The 14,169-nt window shown below is 44.4% G+C and overlaps 2 protein-coding genes across 2 annotated transcripts; both read left to right on the forward strand.

Moving 5' to 3' along the window:
• Positions 1 to 999: 999 nt before the first annotated feature.
• LAJ45_00755 (uncharacterized protein) lies at positions 1,000 to 3,311 on the forward strand (the record flags this gene model as incomplete). Its single annotated transcript, XM_046110356.1, has 3 exons — positions 1,000 to 1,288; positions 1,468 to 3,048; positions 3,112 to 3,311. 3 exons carry the CDS (start codon positions 1,000 to 1,002, stop codon positions 3,309 to 3,311), a joined length of 2,070 nt encoding a protein of 689 aa, XP_045977049.1.
• A 4,759-nt stretch (positions 3,312 to 8,070) lies between these two features.
• Positions 8,071 to 9,420, forward strand: LAJ45_00756 (uncharacterized protein; the record flags this gene model as incomplete). The annotated part of the gene is made up of 3 exons (XM_046110357.1): positions 8,071 to 8,274; positions 8,341 to 8,792; positions 8,859 to 9,420. 3 exons carry the CDS (start codon positions 8,071 to 8,073, stop codon positions 9,418 to 9,420), a joined length of 1,218 nt encoding a protein of 405 aa, XP_045977050.1.
• Positions 9,421 to 14,169: the final 4,749 nt, after the last annotated feature.

Raw genomic sequence — 14,169 nt, forward strand, 5'->3', positions numbered from 1 at the left:
CCTCACTCACTCAATCTCTCTCTTTCTCTCTCTCTCGCAACACATAACGGCCAGTCCAGTGTGTAGCTACCCCCACACCCCTGTCTGTCACTTTACTCAAATTCCAATTATATCTCTCATTCCTGCTAGATTAATCATATACTAATCTCCGGTGTTTATGTGGTGGCTCATGTTAGTTACTACTTAGTAGAGCCCTCCCTGCCTCGCCCAGCTGCAATCGCCCGCTCGATTGCGACACTGCTGTTGCTGCTCGCTGCTCTACCTGGGTACCACTGGAGTCCGCCAGATAAAGACAAAAGAGGGAGTGTCACGACGCAACTAGGAATACCTTGATACCTTGACCGACATTTGACTTACTTAACAGAGACAAACATCAATTTTTCCCTTACTACTCTTCTTGTACTAGTGAGTACATTACTGTTCGCCGCCACTTACCAATACTGCTAGTTAATTAACATTCATCTGCAACCACCTCCCACTACAACAGCCCCCTCACGACTATTTCAAACTCATCCCATCCCTCCTCCTCTACTTCTTTCGCTCCTCCCCCTCTGTTCTTGTTCTTCTGCCATCTACCGTGAACGTCAACCAACTGTCGTCACAAGTGGAAGCCTACACCAAGAGGCAACACATCTAACTACTACTTAACAACTACGTACCGAAAATAACTAACTCCGGCCGCGCCAACGCCTACTATTCCACAGTAGTCTACTATTCTAATACCGCCACCTAATACTATTGTTATCCAAAGCTCAACAATAACTCGTCTTGCGTGGACAATCCAACGTTTCTGTCAATTAGGGATATAAATATAAAAGCTGTTTAATTAATATCCAAAATTTTCTCAGCTTCACCACGTTACCCTACAAAAGTTATAATTTTAATTTGCAAGTCAGCACCATTCCGTCATCACTTCCTCCGTCGACCCGCTCGCCGGGCATGTCGACAACACCCCCCCGGATACATCCTCCTACGGATTGGTCGACGAATTCTACGCCAATGTCCGCCGACCGCGATACTCGGGAAGTCTTTCTTGGCCCAACCACCCAAGAGACGGACGAATTCTACGCATATCAGCGCGACAACCCTGGAAAGGACAAGTCGGAATATCTAACATGGTTTGAGAACAAATTTGGGAAGGAAATCGAGCTTCGACGCCGCCGCTCTGACCAACCGTCCGATCTCGAATATATGGTAATCAAGAAACGATCCAAGTACCGTGAGCGGATCGGGTTGGAAAGCGAAAAACTTTTGGCGTACTATGAGGCCAATCCGAAGAAAACATACCGTGAGCTCGCCGCTTGGTTTCAAAAACAGTTCGGCAAGGAAATTGACATAACTGCAATTTCTCGTATGTGTGCGAGTAATAATCATGTTCCCCCAAATTCCCAAGAATCGAGTCGGCGACAATTTTCTTTTTGGGGGGTATAGGCTGGGCTAACTTTTTCTTTTCTTTTCTTGTTATAGGTGCCTTGAAACGAAATCGAAATTCGGCTGATGCTAATGGCGCCGATAGCCCCCCAGACACAGGCCCCGGAGGAGGACCCCCACCGGCAAAGAGAGGGCGCCGTTCGTATGGTTCCGCCAACGCGAGTGCATCATCTGCCGGCGGGCCGCCGCAATCGTCAATGCCCACGTTTTCCGTTGATATATCCAACAGACCACATGCGGAGAGCGAAGGACACACCCCGAAATCCCGACCTGAGACCCCGCAAATCCCTACCGAAATTGCTCCGTTTCCTGACAGGATGGTACTCCAGCAACAGCAGCAACAGCAGCAACAACAGCAACAACAACAGCAGCATCAGCAGCATCTTCACCAGCAGCAGCAACATCAGCAGCAGCAGCAGCAGCAGCAGCAGCATCACCATGATGGTGGTGGACAGCTCAAGATGGAGCACAAGCCACAAAACTCCCAACCGGCGGTATATCCCACTAGGATACGTCCGGCAATTCCGCAAGAGTCTACTCCACTTCCACAGGCCGCTGCACACCCGCAAACACCCATGTGGAATCCCGTAAATCCGCCGCCGTCCAATTTCGCTGCCAAGGGGGGGAAGATCGCGGCGAAGTCCGAGCATCCGAGCACTGTTGTTGCACCACAAGGCTCGCACAGTAACAGTAGCAACGGCAAGGAATCTCAGCCACAAATCTCACCAGCCAGACCCAACAACCCGCCTCCAAGGGTCCTGCGCAGCAACAGCTTAACCAAAGGCTCGGCACCACCACCACAACAGCATCCTCCTCCTCCACCACCACCCCCACCCCCTCCTCCCCCTCCACAACAAATTATCTCTGCGATGAATGGCAACATTCCGCCCCCAGCGGAACCATCCGAATTCCGTCATCCCATCCAGCGGCATCAGGGAGAGGATGAAATGAATCTAGAACAGCTCAGGACACGTCTCACAGACGTGGTCAACCGCAAGGCCCAGCTTCAGGACGAAATGAGGGCCTTGGAGCAGGAGATTACCAACAACGAGAAGACGATCCATATGAGACAATACGATATGGAGGTTCGTAGGTTCCAAGAGGTCGAAGTTAGTTTTAGGGCAGAAATCAATAGGTTGCAAGCCGAGTACGAAGACTTAAAGGCGTGGAATTCAGAGATTTCTCGTGGAAATCTCCAGTTGCAGACAATCAAGAATCAACTTGAGGCCGACAACGGCAGGCTCCAGGAGGACAATCATGCCATGGCTGCTGAAATACAGGCACTGAGCGCAAAATTAGAGGCAATGCGTGAGAGGGTGGGTGCTCAGGAAGCACGTCGTAGCCGGTCCGCTACTCCCACCAGACAGGAACCCGCCATGAAGGCTGAGATGGATGCGTGGCTCGTATCAAAATTCTCTAAGGACGCAGAAAATGAGGGAGAACTCAAGCGTCTTGCTGAGAGTTTGGCTCAGGCCAGTTGGAAGGAGCTCGAGGGAGGCGTTCAAAAGTTGTTGGACATCGTGAAGGAGATGGGAGCAGAAAGGCAAAGACGACAAGACCAATGGTCATCTGGTATTTTCTTAAACGGCACAGCCCCGGCTGCAAAGACCGACGGAGGTAGGATAGAATAGCCTTTTGGGCCACTACGGCACCCCGATCACAGTTCTAACGTTCTTCCAGAAAAACAAATGACACCTCCAGCCTCTACCCACTGCGTCACCGACGAGACATCGGCTTCGCCACCTCCGCTCGGAGAACGGGAGACCGACCCGAACCCGAGACATGAATCTCACCCCAATTCCCCCGAGCTCAAAACAGCACCCAACGCAGCAGCAAAGTCAGAGACCGACCCATCGGCAGATGTGGAAATGAGAGATTGATCTTCAAATCCTTTAAAATAGGATGTAGATTATAACTCAGAAAAGCCCAACTGTCCATAATTCTAGAATCCTCCATTATATATAGGCCCAGGCCTCCAAACGAGAAGCCAAAGATACGAATCCACTATGTCCCAGGTTTCAAGGTTGTTCTATCATATCCCATTGTACTTGTTGTTATTTTGGTGTTTAGTACTTCACTTCTTGTTGATCGTGTTCTGGATGGCTTCTTCCTTTTGTTTTTACCCTCGTTTTATACTCTCGTTTACATACCTCTTTCCTTCTTAATTTTGTTTTATGCTTCATTTTTTTTTTTTTTGACTGAAATTGGGGATTGAATGATGATCTGGCGCACTACGGGCTCGTTTTTTGTTAAATTCTTTTGATTGTTTTATTATACCTGCACTTTGTCTCACTCATCTTCATACCACCGTTTTTTTCCTATTCGTACATTCGTTTCATTCGCGCTACGCTCGTCAAGCGTGAAGATATGAGCATTGAAGACCTACTTTCTTTCGTTTTTGCATAGGGGATCGTTTTTTCTTTCCTTTTTTTGTGGGGGGCTTGGGTTACGTTTCAAGGTTCATAAAGGTGTAATTATAGTATGCATGGTCTGAATATCGAAAGAAAAAAAAGATTTAATTGTTGGCATAATACAGACATGCTTAAATCATTTGCGGAATCCATTTATCTTGAACCAAACCCAGCCCGGGCTTGCATGGCAGTGGTAATAGCCAAGCCCCAATTGCATTAACAGTGATGAAGAAAACATGTGAATATTCACCTAATTGGATCCATGGAAGGGAACTCTAGTGGGGCCAATAAATTCTTAGGATAGGCCATCCCAGCCAGTCCTTGTTGCCGTTGGACGTGGTGAGCAATGAAGGTAGGTCCAATAGGCAGTCCCAGCCACTTTGTATCTGGCTGGGCTTCAGGGAGTTATTTTGACACGGCTGTTTATAACCAGAGCCAAAGCTCGCCCTATATTTCTGCCTTACCGTCAAGCCATGTTAAAGTCCAACCCACGTACCACCTAGCACGCACAACCAAGACCTCTGACATGTTTGCGTACACATGTGATTTCACTAACATCTTTCCTCCAATCTTCTGCTTTGGTTTCTGTATCATCCTTTTCAGACGTTTATACATTACGGTCAATCGTACCATACATATACATATATCACTTCCCCCACGCCTATCTTGATAGGTGACAAGAATGGACACGCATTAATAGATAACGGTAATCCTCTGGAAGAATTGAAACACGGGTTGAAAATCCCATTGGTAGCACTGTCGACACCGATCTCGTCGGTGATCTTTTTCGCTACCTGGGTTCATGACCACAGAGATTTGACATTCCTAGATATGTATGTACTGCAGACGGGATCGAAAAGAAAACCGGGGATGTCACTGAAACCGCTCAGGGGCATTTTGGGGGCTATAGCTACAGATACGAAAAAATCGAATGAGCTTGCTACCGCATCTGGCAGGATGCCGTGAGACTGAGGTAATTGCGTACCGTGATATTCACACAGATAGTAGAATCGGCTCAATTCGGCATTCTTAAGAATGCTGGGTCACTACGGCACTAATAGTATCGCCGTTTCTCATACCGATAGCGGACCGGGGCGCGTTCGTATACGGATGCCGATAGAAAGTAGATGTTATAAGATCTTACAAAACGACGTCGACATCGTGAAGTCATTACATTCGTCCAATGTCTCAACCGACAACTCAGCTATGGGACTAACCCGTCCGAGCTATCCAACCGTACTGAAAAATCTTGGAATTGCCTCTCTCAGGCTAAAGGTCACGACATATGATTAGCTAAATGTCTCTAGATTTGAAATCAGTAAATATGGGAAGGGTTAACGCTTATAGGAAAGAATCCCGTTATACACACTACCTAGCTCTCTTTAAATGCCCTAAGATTTATTTTTATTTTATTTTTGAGCCTCATCAATCATCACTCGCTTACAGGAGAACCGGTTAAGGATAACCGCTTTGAGTGGGAATAATTGCGCGATACAGACAATTTGGAAAGTTGGTATCCCTTGAAGAAGTACCTTCCTGAAGAAGGCTTCAAAGCTTCTCGGATCTGTTCTGGTTACCCGAGAAAGGATTCCTGGCTGTACGAACCTGATATTTTCTTCCTCTGATGATCATGGTGCACCCCAATTGATGTCTAGAGTAAGTGCACATGTATGTGCGCACCCCCACACGCCATTCCGGTGCTTATTACTTTGGGACGCTATTGAATTGTACATACATACTTATTCCTCAGGGTAAGGACCTGAAAATGCAGGTATCGGTGCACTGAAGAACATGACCGTTTTGGTACATATAGTGAAGACTTCTTAAAATGGCGGTTTTTATGCCAGGATAATGTTATTGCCTAGCGCCTGTGCGCCGAGACCCATTCTTGTTTCTCATCCCGGGAAACGAGTAAATGCTACAATTGGTAGTAATTTAAGTGGTGCACTTGACACCTATTGCTTCTTCAGTTAACCCAATTATGTAGATCAGTGCCAATAAGCCTGTGTACTTACATACCGATTTCTCGGCCTCTCCGAAGTCTATGGTAACGGTACGTTGCATTGGAACGCCGAGATTGAAGGCTAATCTTTCAGGAATATTAATACAACTCTATACTATAACAGAGGCCCCATTTGTGTTAAAAATGCCTGTTCCCGGGATTCTATTTGCCGGTTCTTGTATCGTAATCCGAATGGGTATCATAGAGCTAGTGGTAAGAAGCCAATCAAATCTTGACGGAGTAGGAATTGCTATATGTAAAGGGTAAATATATTGAGAGACTTACATAAGTGGGGAATATACTGTGGGGTGATCTTTACTTCTTAGTACCGGAGCTGGAGATGTGTGAAAGCTCCAATGGATAGTAATAGTTTGGGTGTATACGTATACTAGGATCAACATGGTTCTAAGTAGATTGACATGCACTCCCCGTAACCAAGAAATCCCGCGGATACTCGAGTGGGGAGCTGACGGCAAAGGCCGTTGTGGGGACGTTGCCAGTGCCATGCTGCCATGCTGCCATGCTGATGCCATGCTGCCGCACAGAGGCTATAGTATGTACTCGGACTTCGACTCGGATTAAACAGGAGCCTATTGACATGATTAAACCTTGGAAATTGTACTACACTCAGATTTATGAGGGCGAAATGTCGCACTGGTTTCAAAGGACAAAAAGGGGTATGAAAAGAGAAAAGCACCGTACATACTCTAGGAGATTCACTCAACCGTGGCGCCGATTATGCCGAACCATTTCTCCGGTGGCCCGAGGTTGTTTTGTTTCCAGCTTGAGCTGAACTCTGTAGAAGCTCGAGCCTATTGGGGTAGTAGGTCTTTAGGGAGGCCATCGTATAGCTGCATTGGCATTGGAACCTGTGTAGTTATTGAACCTGGAAACTCTAGAACATTGAACACCTTCAGTGTCGATCAAATGGGAATATGTTTCAGGGGAAGTCCACCCGGAAGATGAGCTACATACAGCCACTCTGCAAAAGTGTTCGTGATTCCGATTTCAGAGTGAGACACCTCCCCATATGTAACCGCGGTGGGCCATCAAGAACCCCCAAGAGAAGACCTTCCCAGTGACCAATGGCGCCCAAGTTAATGAAAAATAAGATCAATGACCTATCCTCCTTTTATATATAGTCACGAACTATATTATATATTTCTCGTTGTTTTGGATCTCAACTTTAATAACATCAGTATTACGGGTGCGCCACACTGTGCACCGACATTAAAACTATATCACGAACACTTTTGCTGAGTGGCTGTACATCTATCCTAAACAAGCTCTCACTAGCTAGGGATTCCACGTGAGACCAAGCTTCCGACACGTGTGCTAATGACAGGTATCAGATATATAAGACTCGACGCTAGTATAAATGGAAATAGTCTAGAACTCGTAGTGGCGAAGTGCAGTTTTGCGAGCGGTGTGAAGAGTGACCAAGAAGAGAGAATATAAGCTTATGTGTACTGCACATGTATGTAGTTCAAGTAATCAAAGGGATAGAGGTAGATTTAGGTGATTTATAACCCAGTTAATTACCATGTAAAGTTGTTTTACGAGCATTGCAATTCATACGAGCTACCGTCTACCTGAATATGTGTCATAGAAGATCACTCGGAATATCATTACGCATTTCTCGGTCCACCGGTCTCACAGTATAATAATAAAATCGGCAACCTCCGGGCATGATGGATCACCGCGAGGTCCATCTTTTTTCGGCGAACGTCTCACAATTTATTGGCAGGGTTACCATCTTATTAGATCCCGATGGACACCCCACCAATCATAAGCTCCGGAAGTGCGCACGTTTAGCCACTTGGAGGAAACTAACCATTCATAGATAGACACTAGGCATTAGATGTTAAGAAGACTTTGACTCGTGACACGTCCTCAATTGTTTACAATATACAGTCACAAAAAAGTTCTTGCGTTTTAACGTGATCCCACTTCATCGTTTCAATGGCCCACACCGAACGCGTCTCAAGCAGAAATTCACTCCAACTGGGTCAGCTCACAATCACACGGTCCCTAGGTCTGATGCACGTACTCCTCCTACCCCTGTTTATATCGCAAGGAGCTTCTATCAGCTCCGACTGGTCTGCGCCCAACTCAACACGAGTAAACAACGTGACCTTCGCTGTGTCTGGCAATGGTACAAACGGGTTTATATACAACTCTTCTTATACATCTGATGGAGAATATGGAGTATATAATTATTGCAACATGCCGCATGTTCGGGCAAGGGAATACCTGGTCCCGGATAGCCAATACAGACTGGAGTATGTGGAGGTCATTCAAAGGCACCACAAGAGAACTCCGTACCAGAGTAATACATTTCCGGTGGAAGATATTGAGTGGAATTGTGGAGACACAAGACAGTTTTATTATGGCGAGCCTATGGATGGATTTGAGGCCGCGAAGGTTTATGTGAGTCATAGCTAGCCGGTTTTGATAGCTGAAAGGTTTCCTGCTGACTGGAATGCTACGTACTAGTGGGATAACTACGAAGACCCTTTAAACCCTCTACGAAAACGGGGCTACCAGGGTTCATGCCAATTCCCACAGATTACTAAAGACGGTCTCGATGATTCCTATACCCACGGAAAGGACCTCTACGACGTCTATCATAAAATACACAAATTCCTTCCTGCAAAATATGATGAAACAACAGTTTTTCGAGCGACCAGTAATGTGATCACATCACAGGTTGCGGGAGCTTTAATCAAGGGAATGTTCGGCTCGTCTGATAAAGTTCCTGTGCTTCAGCAATATGATACCATAGACTCTCTTCGTCCTGGTTACTCTTGTCCTTACGCGGAGAGTATCCGTGGTGGTTATCAGGGAAGTAATACAAATTGGACTGAACACTTAAAGCTGAGTCAGTGGCTTTTCGGTGAGCTTGATGCAGTATCGGGTGTTAATTCTACTGATAGTGAATGGCACTCGTAAGCTCTACCTTCCCATATCAGATACTTATCTGCTATCTACTCACTGATGTATGCACTTTCAAGTTGGTATGATCATTATTTCGACAATCTTTCCTCCCGTCTCTGCCACTCAAAACCTCTCCCATGCTCAGCCACTTCCCCGAGCAAATGCATAAGCCGTGAAATGGCAAATAGCGTCTTTCGTATCGCCCAATATGAATACTCCTACATCTTCCGCGACACCCCCCGATCGCTTGAATATGCAAGAACCAAGTACGGTCTCTACCTCCACGAGCTTTCGGCCCGTCTGCAGCAGCACGTCGATGGCATCCAAGGCTCAAAGGTTAAATATAGACATAACATAGGTCATGACGGTTCTATATCGCTGCTATTGGGAGCATTACAGATTAGTGAGATGGTCTGGCCCGGAATGGGGTCCGAGGTTATATTCGAGCTCTATTCGAGCTCGATTCTAGATGCCGGCCTCAACAAGAAGTGGTACGTGAGAGTTTTGTGGGGTGGGAAGGTCATGCACTCATCGGCGATGGGAGAGGTTAATATGATTCCCGTGGAAGAGTTTATGGGGTATCTACGTGATTTAGTAGGGGACAGTGGGGCTTATGTGCGCGAGAAATGCGGGATTTAGGGGGGGGTTCAAAATTCTGTTGGACCGAGGGCCACAATACTAGTGGTGAGTAGTAAATGCTAAATTCATAATTACTTAATAATTGTGACATGGTGCAGAGGTAGATTGTCACAGAGTTGGACACTTTCTTTAATTAGCAATAAATATTAGGCACAGAATATCCCGACACGTACGTACCTATAGCCTGATCATAAATGATCGCTACCAAGTGTGGGGGCCCGCTTATCGCTCATGCATGCATGGGAACGTGCACCCAAAATCCAAAATCTTCGGCAATATAAGTCTAGATCACATATATCATACATTAAGCAACTTTGAGGAAAAAGGCTTGTGTCAAGTGGGAATCTGGTCGTCGTAAGATTTTATTGTGTGATTACAAGAGCCTATTAATTGGATTGGCTTGTACCGTAGAGTACTGGCAAAACACACACTTATCTTACTCCTATGCCTTATCATAATTGACTTTAGGTCCAATATGCTTTTTTACCTGACGTAACCGTGTACTGCAATCTCTATACCGAGGACTTTGGGTCCGTGGAGTAGCTTAGTGTTTGGTGAAACTTAACTGTGGCTGATATTGATCACATATAGTCTTCATGTATTCGGCCTGTTGGCATATGTAAACGCTTTTGAAAAGGATGGTACTACTTGACTTGGTACATGGTGCAACCTATATTTGATGGAATGAGCTAGGGTGATATGATAGTAAAAGGAATATGCATTTTAGAGGGTAAAGAGGGTGTCTAGATCTAAAAGGAGGGGGATTATAGCATCTGCCATTAAAGTAGATCTACACGCAGGGTTAATATAGATATGTAGTATCTAGATCTATTCTTGACGGCTCGGACCTTTACCTCAAACCTATGAGTAAAACAGCGAATGTGTTGAGTTTTCAACACATTAACTCTACCTATATGTCATGATCATGATCATGCTTAAGAATAAATAAGAATAAGGAGAACAATATTTGTGTTATAATTATGAGCATCATATTAGACTTATAATTACTTTTCAGTGGGGGTGTGGTGCGCAAGTGTTTGCTGGTCTGAGACCGTGACTTGCTTAAATCTAATAAAAGTATTGTGAAAAAGTTGTTTCAAGATTTTCTACCTGTGATCATGATCCGGGCCCATGCGATATATATATATCATCGGTAATCTTAGCATTAACCTCATTAACTGACATGACGTACCAGGATTAACCTTCTAAACCATCTTCACATATCCAAGTTACAAATATCAACATTTGATCCTCGATATATACAACGTTTTAATTTACGGAGTTTTCATGAGTGTGCAAGTACATGTACGCATATATCATGATCTCATAAGAACAATATATTCTGTTGATCCTACAGGGATAATTTTAGAGAAAAACTTGTTTATCGATGGCATGGGCTGCCCTGGCCAGCCATCTATGTCTTTGGAATGAATTCTGGAGGCTTCGCGATGAGATTTCCCAGTCGTTGATTTTCGTAACTGAGAGGGTCCGTCATTGGGCTAGTACACATGCTGAAAATAAGCCTCTAATGCATATGCCAAAGGATAGTCAAATTTTATCTAATAGAATGATGAAATTAAAGTATACGTATACACTGTGCGAAACCTTTCACTAAAAACACGTGCACCCAATCACCATTTCTCCTAACAATTATCAAAAAAGTCAGTTCCAGCAACACCAAAGAGAAAATTTTCAAGCCTAGGAGCTCACTAGTCAGATCACGCATTACCCAGTTACAAAGAAACAACCTTATACAATAATATATATATAAACAATAACGCAGGTAAAGGTCTTACAGGCTTAATCATAGCTATTTAATATTTATATGTACTCAAATATCATTGGCCATTGGTCAGGAATTCACAGGACAGAAGCCCTATATAGAATCGGGATTCTAACTATTCTACAGTGCCTGTACGGTCCGACCATCTAAAAAGGGAGTTTTTAGATGTGTTCGTAGAAGATGGCACACAAAACATATAGAAGGCGAGGTCCCGATTTTGTCTCCGGGGCTAATGTCACTTAGATTCGACGTTAGCATGGAGCGGGTTTAACTGATATATCGAGGCACATACTCTACAACTTTCAACTAAAGATCGTATCACCCGATCATGATGATTAGGAATATTTGATTACAGTTCGTATAATGTGAGAATTTCTTACCTTGTAGACATTAAAGTTTCTTCGTTAATAAATCAATCAATCAATCATCAATCGGCAAGAGTGATTAATATCGAGTGATAATTCATGAACCAAACCTTTCTAATTGATTAATTAACCGATTGATTGATAATTCGTTTAATTTAAGCCTTTTCCTAGTTTATTGAACGAGACAATTTTATTTATTCATATATATGATCTAAAGAATCATGGTATGACTGGAAAAGTAACCAACTCAATAAAACTAACGTTAGCCGTCACATTGTTTAATGAAGTATATATAATCAATCAAATCAATCGTCAACATTGTGACGTGATCCATGCAGACTGCAGTACTACTGGCTGTTGCTCATCTAGCAGATAACTAGCTGCATAGTTGGGAAATTGTTAATGGGGTTTATGGTCACGGAGTAGTTGATGGTGGGAATAACGTCGTTAATAGCTATATACTTGTGGCTACATGGCGTTCGTATCAAATTAAGTAAATGCTGGCAGCGGAATGAACCGCTCGGGTGTTGCTACTCAATGAATAAATGAGAGGCCAGCAACTAAAACAAATGTGCCTTGGGGGTTAGAGAAATAGCAAAATGCCTAACCCGTCGAATCATTTTATCTTTTAAACTAGTTGGTGCTGACCTTTCAATGGTGACCAAAAGCTACTGTATTTAGGTAATTACCATATTTCTTTCACCATGCATATAGCTGTCTACACACAGACCTAGCCATCCTGAATTTTGTCCCCACGAAAAAAAGGACCTGTATTGTCTTGATGATGATTCATGGGATACTTAAATGTTAAGATGGGAATTACTGACTTTCTTTCCCCCTATGGCCTTCCGAAAAAGCCGTTATATGCAGTACCCCTTTTCTCCCCTTACTCTTTATTTTTACGGGGAAATAATTTCCTCAGCCGTTAAGTACATATGTACCTGTAGTTGTTTATAAGAAACATTTTACCATCTATTGGTTAGTTGGCTATTATCGAGATATAATCATTGACCTTAAGTTGATAATAGAACCTGATGAATATTAATAGAACCGGATGAATATTAATAAAAAACATATGACAATGACTCTAGGCCCTAAATCCCACCAACACAAGGAGCCGGCATGAGAGCATATTTCAGTATATAAAGAGCGGGTGAGCTAGATTTAAAAGTCAATTCATCCTAGCTTCAATACTGTTTTGCGAATATCACCCTATCCGCTCTAATTTTTGTCTGGTATCCGTCAATAAGGCTGGGTAGCGCATTGCGCACAATAACCAAAGTTTCGGCTCTGGCACACATATACGTCGAAAACTTTTACCGAGCCACGGGGGGGGGGATCCGGCGGCATCAGATCCTATACTACATAAATCGAAACTTTATGCAACCCCAAGGCCTATATCCGTCTCAATTAGTGTACCGCAAATTACCGCTTAGAATTTAACTGTACACAACTGATCATGCTCGACTTTAAATTTAGTATCTCATGCCGCGCCTACAAAAGCCCTCTACAAAAGGGACAGTCACAGAAACATACAAGATCGATAAACCCGGCAGAACGGCAGCAATTGCGCAATACAACTATTCTTGATACCTCATGCGGGGACCGGAACTACTGGAGATTAGAACAGTACCAGGTTAGCCCAGAATAACGCTTGGATATGCCAGCCTATGGATGCGTGACGTCGTGACAGCAGTCAGGCCGCCCGACCATACTGCTGGTTGCTTATTTCTGGATTGCTAGCAAAAAAGCGAGGGAGCTTCCTATGGTACTGTAGAGGCCCTACACTTTGCGTGATCGTTATAATAAGGTTTGTAGATTACATATGGATAACTGAGCTGGAAGTGCACTTCTACACATGCAACTATCCAACCGGCCGGACGTCCGGACAATCCGTTGATGTCTGCATACCCGAAGGGATACGAAACCAAGATTTTCTGGCACCCGATCTCGGAACTTGACGTGCTAGCTTCGATTTGAGAACCTGCCTTGTTTAGGGCTTGGAAATACTCGACCTAAGGTGACATCGTATGATCCAAGCATCTCTTTCCCGAGGAGGGGACGGCCCTTTCGCTTCTCTGTGATGATTGGAGCCTTGCCTACCTATTAGGGTTCAGAGTCCGATGCTCAAAGCTGTCGACATTTCTGCACCCCGCTTCGCGCGGCGGACTGCAGCCATATCGCGGTTAGCAACATGCTTGTTGCAACTCATTCCACTCTAGCGAGGTCTCAATGGTTGTCCTTTTGAGCCATTTTCTGTGTCGCGATCCATTGTCTGGAATTAAGCGTAAAAGATAGTAATAAGAGTTCCGACTTCTTGAATCCTAGGCGATGATGCATGATGGTATCAATAAAGCACTGTACGTACGCATGAAACCATCACATTGGAACCCGCGATATTACTGGCGTATAAATGCACAGTTCAATGACGGGCGGTGAAGGCGTTCAAGTGAAATTTCTAATGTTACACCAGCGCATAAATTGTCTAAACAAAGTACCGAAATGTTTGCCGCGGATTATTTGGATTAAGATATCGCTTCCAATAGTTGACGGAGCAATTGAAAACCGCGCGGACATAGAGTAGGTACATGGAGCGTATAA

The sequence above is a fragment of the Morchella importuna genome, assembly GCF_003444635.1.
Source record: "Morchella importuna strain M04M26 chromosome Unknown Morimp01GS001, whole genome shotgun sequence".
Taxonomy (NCBI): Eukaryota; Fungi; Ascomycota; class Pezizomycetes; order Pezizales; family Morchellaceae; genus Morchella; species Morchella importuna.